This window comes from Lagopus muta, chromosome 5 (genome assembly GCF_023343835.1).
Source record: "Lagopus muta isolate bLagMut1 chromosome 5, bLagMut1 primary, whole genome shotgun sequence".
NCBI classification, from domain to species: Eukaryota; Metazoa; Chordata; class Aves; order Galliformes; family Phasianidae; genus Lagopus; species Lagopus muta.
Window position 1 is genome coordinate 24,037,536 of NC_064437.1, and position 18,423 is coordinate 24,055,958.

Genomic DNA, 18,423 nt, shown 5'->3' on the forward strand with positions numbered 1-18,423 from the left:
TCCTTTCCTAGGCTCTCCCAGAGGCACCATGAGGAAAATAACACTGGCAAGGACAGAGTGCTTGGACAGGATCCCCCCAGCGCTACAGCTGAGCCCTTTCAGCCCAACCAGTTGGGCAGCGCCAGCTTTTTGGTGAGTCAGGGCCTGGGGCCCAGCCATTGTACGTCTTCTGGATGGGTCATTCTTTCCCAGGCCTTGGCTGTTGCATAACCCATGTTCCATATGTATAATTGGCAGTAATGAGGTTCAGCTTTTCCCCACTCCAAAAGCACTTTGGTTCTTTGTGTTTTGACAGTCTTCTGAAGGGAAGTTCAACTTCTTTCAATGCATCTTTAGTCAGACAATAAATTAGAGTCCTTTTCCATTTGTCCTGCTGAAGTGGAAGTTTAAAAGTGACACAGCTAAGAATAGGCATTAATCCAGTGTCTTAAGCAACGTTCATTTTCCCTCTACCTCCTGCATGAGAGTTATTGTTGAGCATGAAATATGTGCCACTTTTCCCTACACAGTTCTCGTGCTGTGGGACTTTTAGGTGTAAAAGATGCTCTTCTGTATGACAAATGGCTCATTGTGTCTCATTAGAATGCAGCCACTCAAGTATTTGATGAATTCTTTCTGCCGTTTGGCTGTCGGTCTCATAACCCACCAGAAACGTTGTCCTTTGCTGAACTGTGTTGCTATGCCATATATTGTCACTTTTCATTTCTGACTGGTCTGTGCCCTAGGGCTTCAGAAATGCACTGTTTCTGCAAGAAAATTGGATTATTCAGATCCCCTGTGTAGGGACAGGGCTACCAGTGGGCTTTGCAAGATGTGTACTTGAAGTGTCCCCAGAAATAACACATCAACTTCAGTGTACAGGCGGAGAAACTGAGTCACAGAAGCAAAGCTTCACTGGTAAATCCATAAGAGAAGAGTCGGTTTCTTTAGGGGTTTTCTTCTGGGCTGAAAGTCAAAAGCAGCTCACGAGAAGCTGTTTAGTTCCACAGTGCACATTTGCCACTGCCTCACTTTCAGAAAACAAGAAGGAATTCATGCAGGGATTTTTTTTTTTTTTCTTAGGCCTCCTTTTCCTGGAAAAGAGTTGTTGATTTCTCTTCAGCTATTCTGTTCTACAGGAGTGAGGACGGAGCAATGCTGGCTAGGATGAGAAAGACACTGAGCTGCTTCTAAGTTGAAGAGTTGGAGCATCCAGCAGCAGCGCGCCTTCCCCACCACGCAACAAGCTGAAGTTTCTTACACTTTCTCTCCCTCCCTTCTTTCTACAGTGTCGGTGTTGATGGCTTTGGTCAATCCCCAGGAGTTCCCGGCCGCCCGGCGACTGCGTATGGTTACCGTCCTGACGAGCCTTACTACTACGGCTATGGAGCACGATAAAGCACCGGGCTGCTGCGCCCTGCCTGCAGGGACCAGCGTGTGCATGGCAGGCGGTAGATGTGTCCCTTGGTAGTGCATGGTTGTACCACAGCGGGTCCGTCGTTATGTATCCTTTGGCGTGTGTAGCTCCAGGTAAACCCAGCCTTTCTGGGTCTGCTGTCGTAGTGACTGTGTTACTCTTCAGTTGCTCTTTAATACCATTTTTGTACCAGATTTGCTCTGTGACTTGAAAACAAGTATTGAAAAGCTGCTGGACTGGAAAGTGTCACGTTATGTATATTAAGCTACTAATTTAATTTCTATTAAATACGAAAACCTGTGTGGTCAGTGTCGGATGTGGCGAATGCATTTCTAGCCCACGTTTTGTTTGTTTTCCAAAGCGTTTAAGAGGAATGCTCCATGTGAAGTGTTTAACGTGGACTGTTTCCCTCTAATGCTTGAGTAACACGAACACACTTCAGCCCCTGCATCTCCTGGCACTGCCTTGACACATAGTTACTGCAGTCTGGTCTTTGGCCTGATGACTTTAATAATGGAAAGATGGCACAGATTCACTCCCTTTAGGCCTCAGGCATTTAGAGTCTAGTTGAAAACTTAAAATTAGAAACCACAGCACACAAAAAAAATACCTTTACTGTGAGTTTTGGGACATGCCTGTAGGTTGAGAGAAAACAACCCCTAACATCCTGAAGTCTAGCAAGGTAAAAAAAGCACTGTAGCTCAGTTCAGAGTGCAGGTGCAGTCTTTTCCCCCCAGCTTCTCTATCCTGAAGTACGATTTATCCCGGCCTACTTGTTCACGTGGGTTTAAGCCAGGTCTAAGCACAGAGCGTGGACTGAGCAGCAGACAATCCAAGTTAGACATACACAAGCAGTGCTGTGATGAAACTGAGCCATGTTTGAAACATGCTATGTGAAAGTGGAATTTAGGAAAGCGGACAATAAAATCTTGTACCGTCACCCATAACGGATAGATGGAAGCATACAGGCAATGCTCTCTGCTTGCCACTATCTTGAAAGCAGTTCAGATCCCTTTTAAAATTCATCAGATCCCTTTTAAAGCTCCTCAGTTTTAAATGGCTGTCGAGTTGCAGAATTGTGCCCATCCTCTCTTCCACACACCCGGCTCAAACAGCAAACACACCTGGATGAGGGGCTGGCAGTACCAGAACAGAAGCCAGTACTCCCTTACAAATGGTGGATATGCTACGAAGGTGGTTGTTTGTTGAGTTTGTATTTACCTTATACCTTTAATATCTTCGAGATCAGGGTTGTTCTTAAGCCTTGCTGTTGAAAGATGTGTGGGTACCTTCATATGCACTGCTGCTCACCAGGTTTCATTCTGTGTGACTGGAAATGATTCTAAAATTAGCCCTGGTGTTTCTTACAAGTTTTCAGCCTCCACCCTGTGCTGGCTTCAACGTTCATGGCTCCACTTACTGGAGGTAGGTGGAAGAGCAGCCTTGCCAAGATTAACTACTATTTTTAAAATCATTTTTTACACAATTGTTAACTAATTCATGTGCAATTTCTTAGAAGATTGAAGTTCTCTCTAGAAACATGCAGAAAATGTGAATTAAACTGATGTGTGATACTTTTCATTGGCCTGAACCTACGCTCCATCTGCCTGGCACTTGCGCCATGTTTAGTGGGACCCTCTCAGATATTTTATAGCTATAGCTGTGAGAGGAATCACCCAAACTGCATTCGGACACAAGCTTTCTTTTTTGGGGAGCAGTACCCACACATCAGGATTTTCCAGAAAATCAGCATTAGGTTATTTAAAGCAGTTGTCCTCCTCACGGAATGCGTTTTGAGTGGAGGGGGAGGAAAGAGGTGAGTCCTTAGAGCACATTCAAACTATCGATGAAACTGAAGGAGCCTTTAATTGGAAGCTTCGAGGTTAACGAGGAACTGCAGTTGAGACTCAGCAAATGGGTGGGTGTCTGTAATTGTAATACAGCTGTGCCCATGCTGAGAATAAACGGCAGTGGAAAAATCTCTGGCTGCATTTTTAGTATTCAATGTTAGGAGTTTATGAGAAAAGAATAAAAGATCAAGTACTTGTAGCTTTGCCTGGCAGCAGCTAAGAGAAGAACATCATTTATCTGCAAGCAGAGCTTGGTAAAAATTACTCAGCACTTGGTAGCCTGAGGACAGAGCCTGCTAGCCAAGATGAAAACCAGCTGTGCCACTATATTCTCTACGGCGGGAGAGCCTCATTTTCTCTTTAATTACAGTTCCTGAGCCAGAAAGAGGAAAAACGATATGAGCACATACATTTTTCAATCTATATCACATTTCCTGTGGGTGTCAGAGGGAGACCCTACACTCGTCTGACCTGTAGGGTAACTTTTTAATTATCTGCATTTAGGGATTCAGTCCCTGAGTAGTGTATCCTGTATAAAATGAGGCAAGGAGGGATCTGTTTTCTTCTAGCACCTTCTACGTCTCCTGCACTGCCTACCTTTTCCTCATTTCTCTTCCTGACTTTGATTTGCTCCCCTTTGCTTCCCTTTACAGCAGGGATCCCTGTCACTGGGATATCGTCCTTCACTCTCTGCTGCTAATAAATTGATGAGCTTGGCTGTGCAGGTGTTTTAGATGTAAGCAGGCTATAAAGTTAACAGCGCAGTGAAATAAGCATAGGCCGAGAAGTTTGTATGTCTGGTAGCTATTACTCAGGCTTTCTACAGCTGTACAGTGTACTTCCAGAGATATTTTACTAAATGCAGCACCCTAAGATCTGTTTGAAATTAAGGAGGTTACTGGGTAACACGGGGTGGAGAAAGGCAGAAGCGAACAGATATCCTCAGCCCAAAGGGAAGGACCTGATTCAGAGTCTTTTAAACTGGTGTGTACAGTGCTGTCTGCTAACAGTTCAACACGTGCATTTCATTCTGAAATGAGATTGCCGTGATTCTGCTGAATTTAATCCACTTTGGATTAAATTAAAGAGGAACAAGATGTATCTTTTCCTGGAACAAGCAAGACAAGTTCTTTTTAGATACGACAGATTTCAAGGTCCTCTGGCAGGTTCCTTAACAGAATTCCTGTAATACACCATTGGTAAATTAAACCCTGCTCTGATCGTAGCTCCAACTTTGTTGGGACAAACAAAAGACAATGAAGCTGACTTACTCACACAGCTTCCATTGCGACTGACAGCCCTTGGAGCTGCTGTGGCCGGCTCTTTTCTTCTGAGATTCAGGAGAGCACCAGCCTCGCTCCCTGCTTGCATTTTGTCTCTGCCTGTAGTCCTTTGGGTCTAACAGCGCCTCAGACACGTGTGTAGAGGGGACAGCTAAATCCTTGCTTTGGTTCTTGAATGACTCTGCCTTCTTTGCGCTCGGTGAGGCTGTCAGCCATCGCACCGTGCTTCTGGGTGTGCCTGCGGACAGTAACTGGAACGGGTGTGAACGTGTACCGCTAAAGAGCTCTCGCCAGCTGGACAGCACGAGACGTAACGGGCGCTGAATTGGTGGAGCCGTTACAGAGCGAGCCGAGGCTTAGAGCGGCTCAGACCACCTTAAAGCACGCTGTCATTGCTCTGATCCCCGTCTAGACGGGCGGTGGTGCGGGCCGTGCTGCCGGCCCTCCTCGTTCTGAACGCTCCCTTCAAAGTGGCGGCACAAACCGCATCCTAACGCCTCGGAGCCGCAGTAACAGCGCCGATACGAGAGCAAAGTGTGAAAAAGTGCGGACCTCCCACCGCACTGCGCTCGCTGCTTCCGGCGCTCCTCCTGCCGCACAACGCACTCACGTGCGGTCTCTCCCCGGAGCCCCTTTACTCCGCGCCGACGGCAGCAATTATTTTAATGGCGTTCCTTGCGTCCCGTGGCGGTGTCGGCACACCGCCTGCGGGTGGGGCTGCCGTTCGGCCCCAACGAGGGGTGCGCTGCTGATTCCCCTCCCCGTCCCCAGGGACGCGGCTCCGAGGAAGGCGTCCTCCGCCAAAGGGGAGGAGGAGCCCGCTCGCCCACAACCCAAATGGCGGCCCTGCCCTCGCTCAAGATGGGGCCGCCCGCTCGGCGGGTCCTCCGGGCCGGCAGGGGGTGCGCGCGGCGCGTGGCGGCGCTCTTCCCGCCCTCCTCGCCTCGCGCCGCTGCCGGAAGCGTAGTCGACGGCCGCGCCGTGCGGGAGGGAGCGAGCGGCCGGCGGGGCAGGGGAGGCGGCTCCCTCGGGCCGGCCGGGAGCAGGTGCGGCGGGGCCGGGCTGCGGGAGGGGGCCGGGCTGCGGGACGGGGCCGGCACCTCGCGGCGGGCCCGGAGCCGCCGCCGCCGCTTTGGGTGAGGGCGGTGCGGGCCCGGCGCTGTCGTCCGCCCGTGGCCGCGTCTGGGCTGCGGGGCGCTCGCTTTCGGGGTGCGGCCGCCCAGCGCTGGGATGAGCGGCGGTTCCCGGCGCCGAGCGTGGCAGCCCGGCCGTGCGCACCGTGCTGCCCGTGTTCGCGGGGTGTCTTTGCGCTGTGCGGTTTGTGTGGCTGGGAGCTCGTGTCAGTCTCAGAAGCGCTCCCCGTGTCAGGGTCAGGAGCGCCAGCTTCGTGCTGCCGCAGCTCCGGCCGCCGCCGTGGATAAACAAACGCCGGCAGCCGTGCTGGGAAGAGCAGGGTTACGAGGTGAGCGAACAGCCCCGCAGCCGGGCGCTGCTCCGTGCTCTCGGCGCTGTGTGAGCCCTCGTGGGCCGGGCAGGTCTCACGGAAGGCCTTCCTACACACGTCCAGGCTGTGCTGTTTCCCTTCTGCCTACCTCCCTGCCCTTCTGTGTGGCGCTTGGACGCTGTGAGCCCGAGTTCTGTCGCTTTCCTGACGTTCGCACAAAGGGGATTGGTGTGGATGAGGTGACCTTAGTGCTCTTTCCAACCTCGATGATTCTGTGGCTGTGTGCTCGCTTGGTGCCGTGCGGCACGTTGAGCCCTGTTACGTCAGTTAGAAGCCGTTCAGGTTCCCATAGCAAACGTGTCCCTGTGGCTCCTTCCTCCCAGCACGGAGCCCAGCGGGAGCTGTGCCGGCTGCAGAGCTGTGGCTGACAGGTGAGATGGGGAGGTGAGACATGAACAAGGGGCTGTGGAGGTTCAGTCTCCTCCATAGAAAACACTCTTGGAAGAGTCCCATTTTGCTTCTTGCTAATGCTCCTGCTGCTTAGCGGGCTGTGCAGTTGGGGTAGTTTATATTTAATAAAGGTATTAGATCGTAACGCGTTGAGTCTAGGAGGCTGTTTTTGTTGTTGGTAAACAACTGATAGGATTGTTCTTCATGGCTGTCTCGTGCTTTGCAGAAAATGCTCTGAAATTGAACAGGATAGCGCCTGCCTCAACTCAGTCTGCCTGAAAAGCTCTTCCTCCGCCCAGAGACCTGTTTGTCACCAAGAGGGAATCTCTCCAGCGGCCCAACTCGGCGAGTGATGGGCTCGGAGAACAGTGCTTTAAAGAGCTACACGCTGGAAGAGCCGCCGTTCGTGCTGCCAACTGGACACACCATTTATCCAGCTGTGCTGCAAGATGGCAAACTTGCTTCTGTCTTTGTGTACAAGCAGGAGAACGAGGACGTGGTTAATAAAGCTGCCAAGGTACTGTAGCGGGCGTGCTGGGAAAGACTTAGAGCTGGGCTTTCTTCTTCTTGCAGAGGTGGGAAGTGGTTAATGAGGGCCAAAGCCTTGGGCTGAGGGAAGGAGTTATCAGGGTTATCCCTGGCCATGTGGTAGGGAAGAAGGGGGTCAGCAGCCGCAAAGCTGCTGCACTGCGCGGTGCTGACGAGCAGCGTTCAGATAACAGCACCTGCAGGCATCCTCAGGGCCGATCTCTTCCTGCAAATCCAAAAATCAGAGTCTTTCTGAGCCAGGCTCCAAATATTGTATTTATTCTTCTGTGTAAGCGCCCAGATGTGCTATGAAGTACTTTGCAATGAGCCAGTGTGCTGAGTGCTTGGTGAGCAGCAGGGTTGGCTGTCTAGATTCACGTAGGAAATGTGGCTAAGCTCTGCAGCCAACAGATGACTGGATGAGATGTAATAGATGTTTTTGTTTCTGGAAGCACCTGAAAACCTTGCGCCACCCATGCCTTCTGCGCTTCCTCTCTTGCACTGTGGAAGCTAATGGGATCCATTTGGTTACTGAACGTGTGAAGCCTTTGGAGACGGTCCTGGAGACACTTTCTTCTGCAGAGATCTGCGCAGGGATCTACGATGTGCTGCTGGCACTCACTTTCCTCCATGACAGGGTAGGTACCAGCAGCACCAGGCTTTGGTGGGAGCGAGGAGAAGTGTGGCAGAGGAGTGCTGTAGATGGACTTGCCTGGACAGCTGTCATTCCTAACTCCTTGCAAACACGCTCGCCTGCTGTAGTAGAAATGCTAAGTCACAGCATGAAGCAGTGATTGAGCACCTGGTGGGAAGGCAGGGCCAACCCAGGGGAGCTCAGATGTATGCAATGAATCTGAGTGACCAGAAGACCTGGAGCCAGGATCCACCCCTTCCCAGATCTCATTTAAGGGTTGGTGGGGGTGGGGGGGAGTAAGGGTATCTCGCTTGCCTAACTGAGGCCTTCCAAAGGTAAGCAGATTCTTTTCTTTTGTTTCTGCATCCACAGCTGCTACACTTGTGCTCTTCCTCACTTGCTGCAGCCTGGGACTCTGCTAGCCCACTGTCACTGTTGTGTTTTCCATCACATTATAGCATTACACATGAATTTCACAGTTCTTTTAGGCTGAAGCTGCTAAAATTGTTGACTGTTTTTTAGAAGGAAGGCTAATTGAAAATAGGATGGCTTTAGGAAGTAAGGTTTGTAAATGGCAAGCTGCTTGCAGTGCTTCACGCTTATGGAGAGGGAGCGCTCAGCCATTGTATTTATTTACAGCTGTTGCCATGCGTCAGAGGTTGGTGTCACTGCTCCCTGTTCTGGTACTGTGTGTGTCCAGGACTGAACGTAAATTCCTGCTGGGAAGACTGGAGCTTTTGAGCTTGTTGGTAGCTGGAGGTTTTCTCTGGATTTACAGTTGCTCTGTAGAGGCTGTCACAGTTGGAGCTTTGTGTGCTCTAAAAACCCAGCTCTTCAGTGTGATATTTGCTGGTCACCTACAAAATCCCAAAGGGCATGTAGAATTGTGTGCTTTTTGGTAGCTTTTCTTTAGTTCCTCATTAGCTCTGATTAAGATTTTGCATCTTATGTCATTCTTCGTTGTGTTTTAGGGAAACCTCACTCATAACAACGTCTGTTTATCGTCTGTGTTTGTAAGCGAGGACGGGCACTGGAAACTGGGAGGAATGGAAACAGTCTGTAACTTTAATGAAGCCACCCCAGAGGTAAGAGCCGAGCAGAGCACATCCCTCCAGTGCCTGGGAGGGGGCTCCTGGCCTGCCAGCATTGGGAAGGCTCACGTCCAGCTCCCAGCTGAATTGTTGCTCCAGGAGCACTACAGCTATTTGTGTCATCTAGATAAACTGAGACTAATTCCCGCTAGCCCCAAATCAGCTACTTTTCTAAGGGAGACAGCTGGCTGCAGGGTAGGTGAGGACTGGAGAGAGGGAGAACTCTTGTTCCCTTGGGCTGACAAAAAAAAAAAAAAAAGCATGGAGCAGGAAGATCCAAGTTGAAATAAATCAATAAGAATAATAATTTAAATGACTTCAGCTTTTGCTGTTGGCATCTTCATTGCTTTTACTGGTCTTGGCAGAAAGATTCTTGGTTTGATTTCTGCTGCATGCTGCGCAGAGTCATTGCTGCAGCCTGGCACTGTGCAGTGTGCGTATGTTGCCTTTTCTCCCCACGAATCCTTCACAAACTGTGCGGTGTTCCTCACGTATCACCTTTCAGAAGGGATCAGACGGGCGCACAGCTGGTGTGTGTGGTGGTGCACAGCAATGCAAAGAGCCCAGCAGTGAAATCTGACTGGTAAAGGTCATGAAATCCTACCCCTGCTCAGATGGATTGTGGATGGTGGGACCTAAGACATAAAGGGATCAATTGGCTGTGGTGCCTTGAAGTTGCTTTCTGTCAGCCTGGTGCTTCACACCTGGTGCATTCGTAGTGTTTCCTGTCTGTGCAGAGCACAGTACGGCCTGCCCCTCGCTGCCAGCTGAAGGAGCAAGGGCCCGCGTTAGTCCTGGCCTGTGGGGAGAGCTCACTCCTGCTGCTTGGCCCAGATGGGCCCTGGAGGCAGCTCACGTCTCCCCTCTTCCCTTTCCAGTTCCTCTGTCATGTCAAATCAGTGCGAGACCAGTCGTGCATCCCATGTGAGGAGATGGTAAGTGGCCTGCCTTCGTGGAGGAACTTGTTGCTGGTGACAAGTGACAGTGTTGTATTCAGAAAATAGTTTTCATTCAGACACTTTGTTTCCTTATGCCTAAATGGGAGAAGGCAGCTGCTGGATAATATCTGATTTATTTTCCTATCCCTGCTTCTGCTGAAAGTTGTTGACTTATAATTGCAGCATGTATTCAGGGGGGAATTGTTACACCGTGAAGCCATTCCTCCTTTGGGTTTTAAATTCCTTGGTGGAGGTTTTTTGTTTTTTGGTTCGTTTTTTGCAAAATGCTCTGCTTAACTGGGTACTTGGTGGAGCTTTGGAGGTATAAAAAGAATTGGAGAGCATTTGTGGGGGAATAGAAGTCTCTGGCAAGTATTTTGTGAACTCCTGCTTTGCTGATCTTGGTTCTTGGTTTTGTCTTTTGTTTTCAGTCTGTAGATTTCAAAATTCTGCCCAGCAGCTGCGGGCATGCAAGGGACGCCTACGCCTTTGGAGCCATGGTTGAAAATCTCCTGACAGCCCTAAATGATCAGGGTGAGCAATGACGTGTTTATCTGCAACATATGGACCTGTGAAGTTTATCCCTTGTGTATGTTGGCTGATGCAATTCTTGCTGCAGTTGACGTGTGTGGTGCAGGTTTAGTGGCCATCACTGATCTTGGTGTCTGCTAGGTTAAAATCCAAACATCAGCAACTCCTTTATTCCCATTTTCCCCTGTTTGAATGTGGTCAGACAAGTGCTCCCAAATCTGTTCTGTAGCAGTCAGAGATTTGCACAGCTCTGCTCCCGCCAGAAACTTCACTGAGTGCTTAGGAACACAAATACATGGCACGTGGGTGCTATGTTCCACAGCTGAGCAGGGGCAGGAAGCTTCTCAGAGGACAGTAACACTCCTTGGTGCCATGACAGACCAGCAGCATAGGGAGAAGGATGGAGATGCTGTTCTCTCTTCCTTTGGGAGCAAATATGAGTCGTTTTGCTATCAAACAGATTCTAAAAGTAAGTTTTCAGGAGAAGTGGAAGACTCCTGAGCATAGCTTATCCAGTGGTGAGAGAGAAATCTAATTGTAGATGCTCTGGCTTTCAGTTTCAGCAGATATTCTCTCCAGCTTTCAGCAAACCCTGCACTGTACGCTGCTGAATCCAGATCCAAAGTGTCGTCCTCCACTGTCCAGCTTACTGTCTCATGAATTCTTCAGGTAAGGAAAGAAAAATCTTGCCTCTTGGTACTGCTTGTTCCTGTTACGGGGCTCTTTGTTGAAGAGGGTCCTTAAGTTAAGAAAGCATTATCACCTTCCAGCTGAGGTGCTGAGTGTTAGCACTGGTGACAGTAGTGACAATCTACTTTTTTTTTTTTTTTTTTTTGCCTAGGAATGATTTTCTGGAAGTTGTGAACTTTCTGAAGACCTTAACACTAAAATCTGAGGAGGAGAAAACAGAATTTTTCAAGTAGGTGAAGGAACTGCAATCTGGAAGCTTATGTCAGAAATGCTTTTGTCACACGGGCATCAGGCAGAGCTGGGAAGACTAGTTGCCAGGGAAGTGGTTCCTCGGGTGCCAGATTCTGACTGCTTTGGCAGAATATTGTTTGCTCTGTAATGCTGTTTGAATTTCCTTCACTCCCTTTAGCAGCACTACCCCATCTCCCATTGCGCAGTGGCAATCATCTGGAAAGTGCATTCATCTGCTGTAGTGCCACTGGGGGAGGGAGTGTGGTGTAACAATCTTGTTTGCTCGAGGTGGTGATCAGCCTGTCCTCTGGCTCCTTGCTGAGCTGCTCCAGGGTCCCGTTGCTTTACACAAAGGCTGTCTGCCCAGTTTCACAGTCTAAAATATCAGGAAACCTGTTTCAGTGTAGTGGAAGAAAAGAATTTTTCCTCAACTAATTATTAGAAGTAGCTTTCTTTTGAGCATGACTTCGTTTAAAAAGTGAAATGTAGCACCAGACACATTGAAGGCTGAAGTTTTCTTTCATGTAGGCAGATCTTGGTAAAACAATAATGAGAATTTTGGATAAGACTTGTCGAGTGAATTAATTTTGTGGTCCCAGCCTCCTGTGGGCAAAGCTGCTGTCTGTAATGGATGTCCAGGCTGCTGAAGTGCAGCACCTGCAGGAAATCCTATTGTCGTATTCTCCAGATTTCTTTTCTATAAGAGAAGCTTCCATTTAGTCATGGCATTACCTGGCCTGAGAAGGGGAGAAGCTGAATTTTTCTTTCATGCTCTTCTGGCTGCCTCTAAAATGCATTAGCTGGATGTGATTTCAATATGGGATTTCCTTTTTTACAAGGGAAACTTATGTAGAAGCTCAGGCAGGCCCCCAAAAGAGGGGAAGGCAGTACAATGAGAAATGGTCGTAAATGCATGAGAGGCCACTTTGATACCAGTTGCTCTCTCCTGGAACACAGGTTCCTGCTGGACAGAGTGGCTGGCTTGTCAGAGGAGCTGATAGCATCACGGCTGGTGCCTCTTCTACTCAATCAACTTGTGTTTGCTGAACCTGTAGCTGTCAGGAGTTTTCTTCCTCATCTGCTGGGGCCAAAGAAAGGTGATCTTTAAATGCTTTATTCAAAATTATTACTGACAGTTTTTGAATTAATTTGGTGGTCATTCCACTGAATCATGAAGTAGTGCTGTTTGTTTAACAAGAACAAATTCTCTAATGCACAGAACTAGAGAGGAGAGTTATGTGAGCTTCCCCATTTGAAGTGCTTTTCCACTGTTTTGCTGATGCTAGGTGAGAATTACAAATTGCCCAGGCTTTTTCCCCGTGTTTAAGTGTCACCCCACCTGCCCAGTGAGACACTGAGCCTGGGCTGTACAGCCCTGCACTGATTCTCTTCTGTCATCTCTAAGGGAGATGTTCAGCATGTCTTGCTGGATCTACAGCAACCTCTGGCCGTGCTGCTTGCTTCCACTCTCTTATAGTTTACCTAAATAACTATTGGTATTTCAGGCAAGCAATACTTCTTATGACTGCTGCTAAGCTTTCAGAGCCATAGCTGTCAAGCAAAAGATGCTGGCTGTCTCTCCTCGACTCAGACTCAGCACTGGGGTGATGCTGTAGATTTCAGCTGTAACAGTCTCTCACTGAATAGCTTTTGGAAAAGCTGCCTGTGGTTTTCAATGCAGTCTTTCCCCATCTCTTCCCTAGAGCAAACTGGAGAAAACCAGACCAGCTGCCTCCTGTCGCCAGCCTTGTTCCAGACTCACGTGATTCCTGTGCTGCTGAAGCTCTTTGAGGTTCATGAGGAGCACGTGCGGATGGTGTTGCTGTCTCACATTCATGCCTATGCAGAACTGTTCTCTCGGGAAGAGTTGAAAAACATCATATTGCCACAGGTTAAGGATGGGAAAGCAATACATGGTGTATATCCGAGTATATGGGATTTCTGCTGCTCTATTGGCTCTTAGCTCAAAACTAAGTTCTCGCAGCACTGGCAGCAAACAGTTTCCAGCCTCCTTTTACACAAGCCCTAAGTGTGACACCCCCCCCCGATCCGGAGTGCTGTTTCTGTTAAACCTCATGCCTCTGACACATCCACTGCTTGTGCTGATTGGTACCTGTCAGCTTGGACTGCAGCCTCACAACAAGAGATGTGGCATTTCTGTTTCACAGAACACTGCAGCTGTCAGCAGGGAGCGATCGGTCTGAGCTCTCCAAATGCTATGACTGTGTACTCTTTAGCTTTCACACAAAGTGGAGGGCTGGTATTCTGGCATAAAATAATGTCCAAAATCCACTAAGAGCTTCAGGAGATCTTAGAATTGAAAAGTGCTGCAAGTATAACATGTATAGAGGGGGGAGGAAAAAAGTGGGGAAAACAGGATGTTCTGTTCTTGATAACGTTGACCCATTCTTGCTGTAGGTATTGCTGGGCCTTCGAGACACTAGTGACTCTATTGTGGCAATAACACTACACAGCTTAGCAGTTCTTGTCTCCCTGCTTGGACCTGAAGTGGTTGTAGGTGGTGAAAGAACAAAGATTTTCAAAAGCTCTGCACCAAGTTTCATGAAAACTGCTGATCTCTCCCCAGAAGGTGAGTGAGTGATGTGAGCTCTTTTGGGATTCGTGTTGTTTTTGTCCCTGCAACGCGGGTGGAATTTCTTGGTTGAATAATCTTTTTCTGTTAGGTTAATTAAAGGAAACCTAATTTGCCCCTAAACTGCAAGGAAAGGTGTGCAAAGGAAATTATGTTAAAGTGCAGTTGTCTTTAGTGGAAGAGCTGTGCTGTACTCCTCTGAGATTTACATACTTGCATCCAAGTAGTTGTTCAGTATTTCCTCTGTCCTTCATGCTTTTTAAAAGCAGTAAATTTCATCCTCTTCCCCTCGATTTCTGTTTGTAGATTGGAAAAGAAATACAAACTTCCCTATTTTCTCAGCTCTCTGGAGGCTTTTCACCTAATCCAAACGAAGAAAGTAGTCTGTGCACCTGCTAGATAACTTGGAACCAAGTGTACTAAGGGAAAACTTTTCTGCATGTTGAAATAATACTTGTAGCTGGAGGGAATCATTTGCTCTATTTTAGACATAAAGCATAGATACCTATGTGAAATGCATGATGGAGATGAATTTTTTTTTTCAGTGTAAATGTTTTTGTCCTGCTTGTGTGTACTGATAACTGCTGCTTCTCATTAAAATCTGTGGATGGTTCATTGCAGTGTTTTTTTATGTTACTGTAGTAGACTGTAGTAAATAAAAACCTTCATCTTCTATGCTAAGAAGAGATGCATTTTTCAGAATATGTTTAAAATTGGACCTGATTTAACTGTTGATGGAGGGGTGGGGGTATTGAAAATCAACCCTTTGTCCTCAACAGTGAGTGGTGATGTACAAAAAGGAGTACTAAATGCTGCATAGATGACACTCAATGAGATGTTTGTCTATGCTCCTTAAAGGATGCACCCTTTATGGAGGGCTCATGTTTTGTGTATCAGTTGCAGTCCTTTCCCGTGCTGTGAGTTGGCTGGCATCACGCAGCATCAGGTGGAGACAGCAGTGACCCAAGCCCTTCTATTGCATCTTTGAAAGGATGGGAGCAGGGGCTTAAACAGCTGAAGCCAGTGTTAGTGCATCAGTGACAGTATGCTACAACCCCCCGCAATGATCTGGAACCAGATGCTTGCTCACTGTTCTGACCGGCCCAGGAAAACAAGCCTGCCTCATGCAGCTTCAGTGTGCAGCCTTTAACGTTCCCTCCATCATACCTCACCTTGGGTGCATCATACAAGTAAGGCTGTCATACAGCCTTTGGGATAAAGCCTCTTGTTCTTGCTCTACTCCTGCCCAGACATAAAGAGTTTGTGCAGTGGCATTATGCTTTCAATTGTGACTGCTATGCTTTCATATGAGGCAGACTGGGAGATTGGTGTCGCCATGCATCCAACTGGATCCAGCTGTGTGGCAGACAGCCTTTTTCTAAGCGTCTAATTCAGATCATGTTGTTTGTTCACTGTGAGTACCTTGAAAGAACAGAGCAGCAAAAACTGACCCATTTACATTGCCTGAACTTTGTACTGGTGAGAGCTGCAGGAACAGTAGTATTGTTATGTATAGATAAGAGGTGCAGTTTTTGCATTGCAGTGCCAGTCTTTGGTATTGCTCATCTCTGTAATAAATAAAACTCCAATGCCATGGGCAGTTTCAACTGAGATTGCCAACACACCTGGTGGACTTAATGGCCTTTCTTTTGTCCCTGCAGACTCACCAACTCATGCTGTAAGCAATCAGAGACATCAAACCTCTTGGCCTTTGAAGAACAATTCCAGCGTGCTCCCTGTCTCTGGAAATGCAGTTGTCAAGAAGCATTCTGTGCAACAAGACAATCCACTGGCTTTAAAGACAGGTAAAACTTGGACCTATCTCTTCCTTTTTAGAAACCAAGCGTCCTACAAATGAAAAGTTGGTTGAGAAATGTGAATTTTGCCCATGTGCTGTCTGAAAGGAAGGTAATAGTGAGGGAAAGAGCACATGACCCTTGACTTTCTAGGGAATAGTTATTTGGGAATCTGATGATTACACGCATTGATGCTTGGCCTGCTTTGGATTTTTGTGTTTCCATACCCTAGGATCTCTGCTGTTCTTTTTCACCTCTCCACAACATGGCAGAGACCCTCCTGCAGACTGTTGCCTCTGTGATTATTTGTAGGTCAGCTCATTCTCTGACTTCAGAAGCTGACTCTGTTTGCTTTCATGGCGTTTTTTCAGTCCTTTATTGCCCTTCTCTCAATCACTTAATGATGTCTGCCAGCTGCCAGTTTTTAATGCCCCCCACTTTGCAGACAGGAAGATGGCTGTGCTTTCTAATTTGAGAAGGGCTCAGCACTGAAACATCTTCGCAATTACTGTTACTTTCTGAACTGGCAAATGCTTTATGTCCATGCCAGGTGCCATCTGCTGATGTCAACCACACTTGCCTTTCTGAAATGCATATATAACACCTTTATCCTCCACAGGTGAGCAAACCACTCAGCTCCCCCTTAATGGAGTTCCTGGGAGCATTAATGTGCTTGGGAGCAGCAGGAGCTCTTTAACTACCTCCGAAAAGCCAGCAGAGGAGTGGCCAGACTGGAGTGAGCCAGAGGAGACAGATACTGAGAAAACTGTGAACATCCAAATTCAGCCCCAAAAACCACAGGGCAGCACAGGACCTTATTTTGTTGAACACGATGTAGATGAGAAGCCTTGGGATGACTTTGAGCCCAGCAGCCCTCATACTGACCTGACCTCAGGAAACTGCTTCACTGTGACACAAGCTGATGCAGCTGAAATGCGAAGGACTCTCCCGGGTACCCATCAACAGAGCAAAGAGTTAGATAGCCTCAAAGTGAGTCCCTCAACAAAGTCCTCCCCTAAGAACAGCTGGAACAGTGACAAGCGGGACCATCAAGGACAACTAGGAAAAACTGTGCTGCCCAAACAAACCTTAGAGGAAAGATTGAAGTCTTCATCAGAGTCTGGCCTAGGAGAAGAATTCACCATCAAAGTGAAGAGGAAACCAGTGCAAGACCCTGAGCTGGACTGGTTTGCTGACATGATACCAGACATTAAACCTTCTTCAGCAGTCTTGATTTTACCTGATGCGAGGACAGAAGCAGTTGTTCCCAGTCACCCTGGTGCAGAATCCAGCAGAGAAGGTGCCTCCCAGAATGCGCTGTTTTCATCCAAATTTGCAGCAGTTGATGTTAGTGAGGTAAGAGCTTATAGACAGCGGGGTTTAAACAAATGCACATTTGAGAGGGTTCTAAAGCACATACATCGAACAACATGCTGTTGTGGCAGCAGCAGGCTCCATACATCACATGTCATATATCATATAGCTGATAGCCTGAGGAAGTATCAGCAACGCAGGGCTGTACAGTTGTGAATACAAGATACTGAGTTCTGGATGATGCCTCTTATCAAGCACAGGGTAATTCCGTGGGCTGCCACAGCAGCAAGGCAGCCATGTTAAGGAACAGTAAGGAAATTGATTACGGAATTCTAAGTTAAATCTCTGACTTTAGTTTGTGCTGCTGTATCCTGCATGCTAGGACCCTACGTGGCTTTAGGGTGAGTCTTTTGTCAGACAGGGGAAGTGAAATAAGGCTGCATACTGTCTGCTGAACAAACGTGGCCCTAAGCACTGAGAGACAGGGGCTTCTAAGCACAGAGGATATTCAAGGCTCTGTTGCTGGTGGTTATTTATAATGCTAGCAGGTTTTTCCAGAAGAAAGAGTGAAGAAATAATACCTGAAATAATACAGAGAAAAGCTTTTTGGAGCCTTGTTTTCAGGAAGGATTAGGTGAGGCATTTCTCCCATTCATAGACCTGGGAGGCAGTTTTATAAGCTGCCTTTCCGGGTAAGCAGATAAATGCATCTAGCTCCAGCTCTAGGGCTTCACAGACTGCTTCTGTTCACTAGGGAGGGAAGGTAGCACTTCCACCTGAACACTTAACCTCCATTAGGGAATAGATATTGACTTCGAGTTGTTTTGCTGAGTTGGCCCTAGGAGAGTTAGCACAGTGGTAGCATGAGGAGAGGAGCCTTACGTCTAAATTGAGGTTGTTTACAACATTTGAAAATGAGACTTGATTTTTCAGATGCACTGTTGTGATATCTACCTCATTTCATGGGATCCACTTATTGTAGTGCAGACAAGGCTCTTGGAGTAGCAGAGAGTGAGATCAAAGTCAGAGTGCTAGAGTACAGCAGGACAACAGCTGTTTCTTACGAGGAAGGGAAAGAAGTCTATTTTATAGCATCCTGTTCTTAATGAAAAGTGGTTTTGATAGAAACAAAGCTTGATTTAAGTTTAGGAGGAAACCATAAGAAATTCCTTGTATTTAAAGTGTTTCCTTTTACAGTTAGAAATCCTTCAAGATGAAAAGCTGTAAATTCCAGTGCTTTGTTTTTGGTTTCTGAGGGGCTTTCTGTGTAAAGCCCAGGTGCTCGAAGGGGCAAAGAAGAGGGTGCCTTTCTCTTCAAACATTGTGAAAAATGTCTTGCTCTGCCATCACAAGTTGGCCTGGTTGCCGCCTGTCTCCTGTAGCTGCATTGAGAACAGAATTACAGTGTGCATGCCTTAATGTTGATAATTTTACATGATTCTAGGCTGAAGCTGCAGGCTGGGGTGAAGAAGAAGAGTTGAACTGGGAAGATGATGCTAACTGGTAATGGGACTGAAAGAGACAAAGGCAATTTATGCTGTGTTGGAATCTGTAAGAGAAGTTGCTGCTTCTACACTATAATGGATAAGTACCTCAGCACTGCTTTTGTGAAAAGGCAGGCACTTGCTGCAGCAGCCAGCAAAATCCCAGGGGG

At 47.6% G+C, this 18,423-nt stretch overlaps 2 protein-coding genes across 5 annotated transcripts in view; both read left to right on the forward strand.

Annotated features, from left to right (window-relative positions):
* KIFAP3 (kinesin associated protein 3) overlaps positions 1-1,704 on the forward strand; it is a 64,129-nt gene extending 62,425 nt beyond the window's left edge. The window contains exon 20 of the mRNA XM_048944099.1: positions 1,269-1,704. Coding sequence (XP_048800056.1) covers positions 1,269-1,377 — 109 coding nt within the window. The 3' untranslated portion in view covers positions 1,378-1,704. The remainder of the gene's footprint in view (positions 1-1,268) is intronic.
* Positions 1,705-5,448: 3,744 nt separating this feature from the next.
* On the forward strand, positions 5,449-18,395 carry SCYL3 (SCY1 like pseudokinase 3). Of its 4 annotated transcripts, none has more exons than XM_048945610.1 (14): positions 5,449-5,575; positions 6,650-6,940; positions 7,404-7,589; positions 8,557-8,670; positions 9,555-9,611; positions 10,046-10,148; positions 10,703-10,814; positions 10,987-11,064; positions 12,024-12,163; positions 12,770-12,957; positions 13,485-13,656; positions 15,321-15,464; positions 16,075-16,811; positions 18,214-18,395. In XM_048945610.1, the coding sequence occupies exons 2-14, from the start codon at positions 6,776-6,778 to the stop codon at positions 18,274-18,276; spliced, it is 2,259 nt and encodes a 752-aa protein (XP_048801567.1). In that variant the 5' UTR covers positions 5,449-5,575; positions 6,650-6,775; the 3' UTR covers positions 18,277-18,395. The 4 variants fall into 4 exon arrangements, with proteins under 4 accessions (XP_048801567.1, XP_048801570.1, XP_048801568.1 ...); XM_048945611.1 differs by lacking the exon at positions 5,449-5,575 and adding an exon at positions 5,793-5,991; XM_048945613.1 differs by lacking the exon at positions 9,555-9,611.
* Positions 18,396-18,423: the final 28 nt, after the last annotated feature.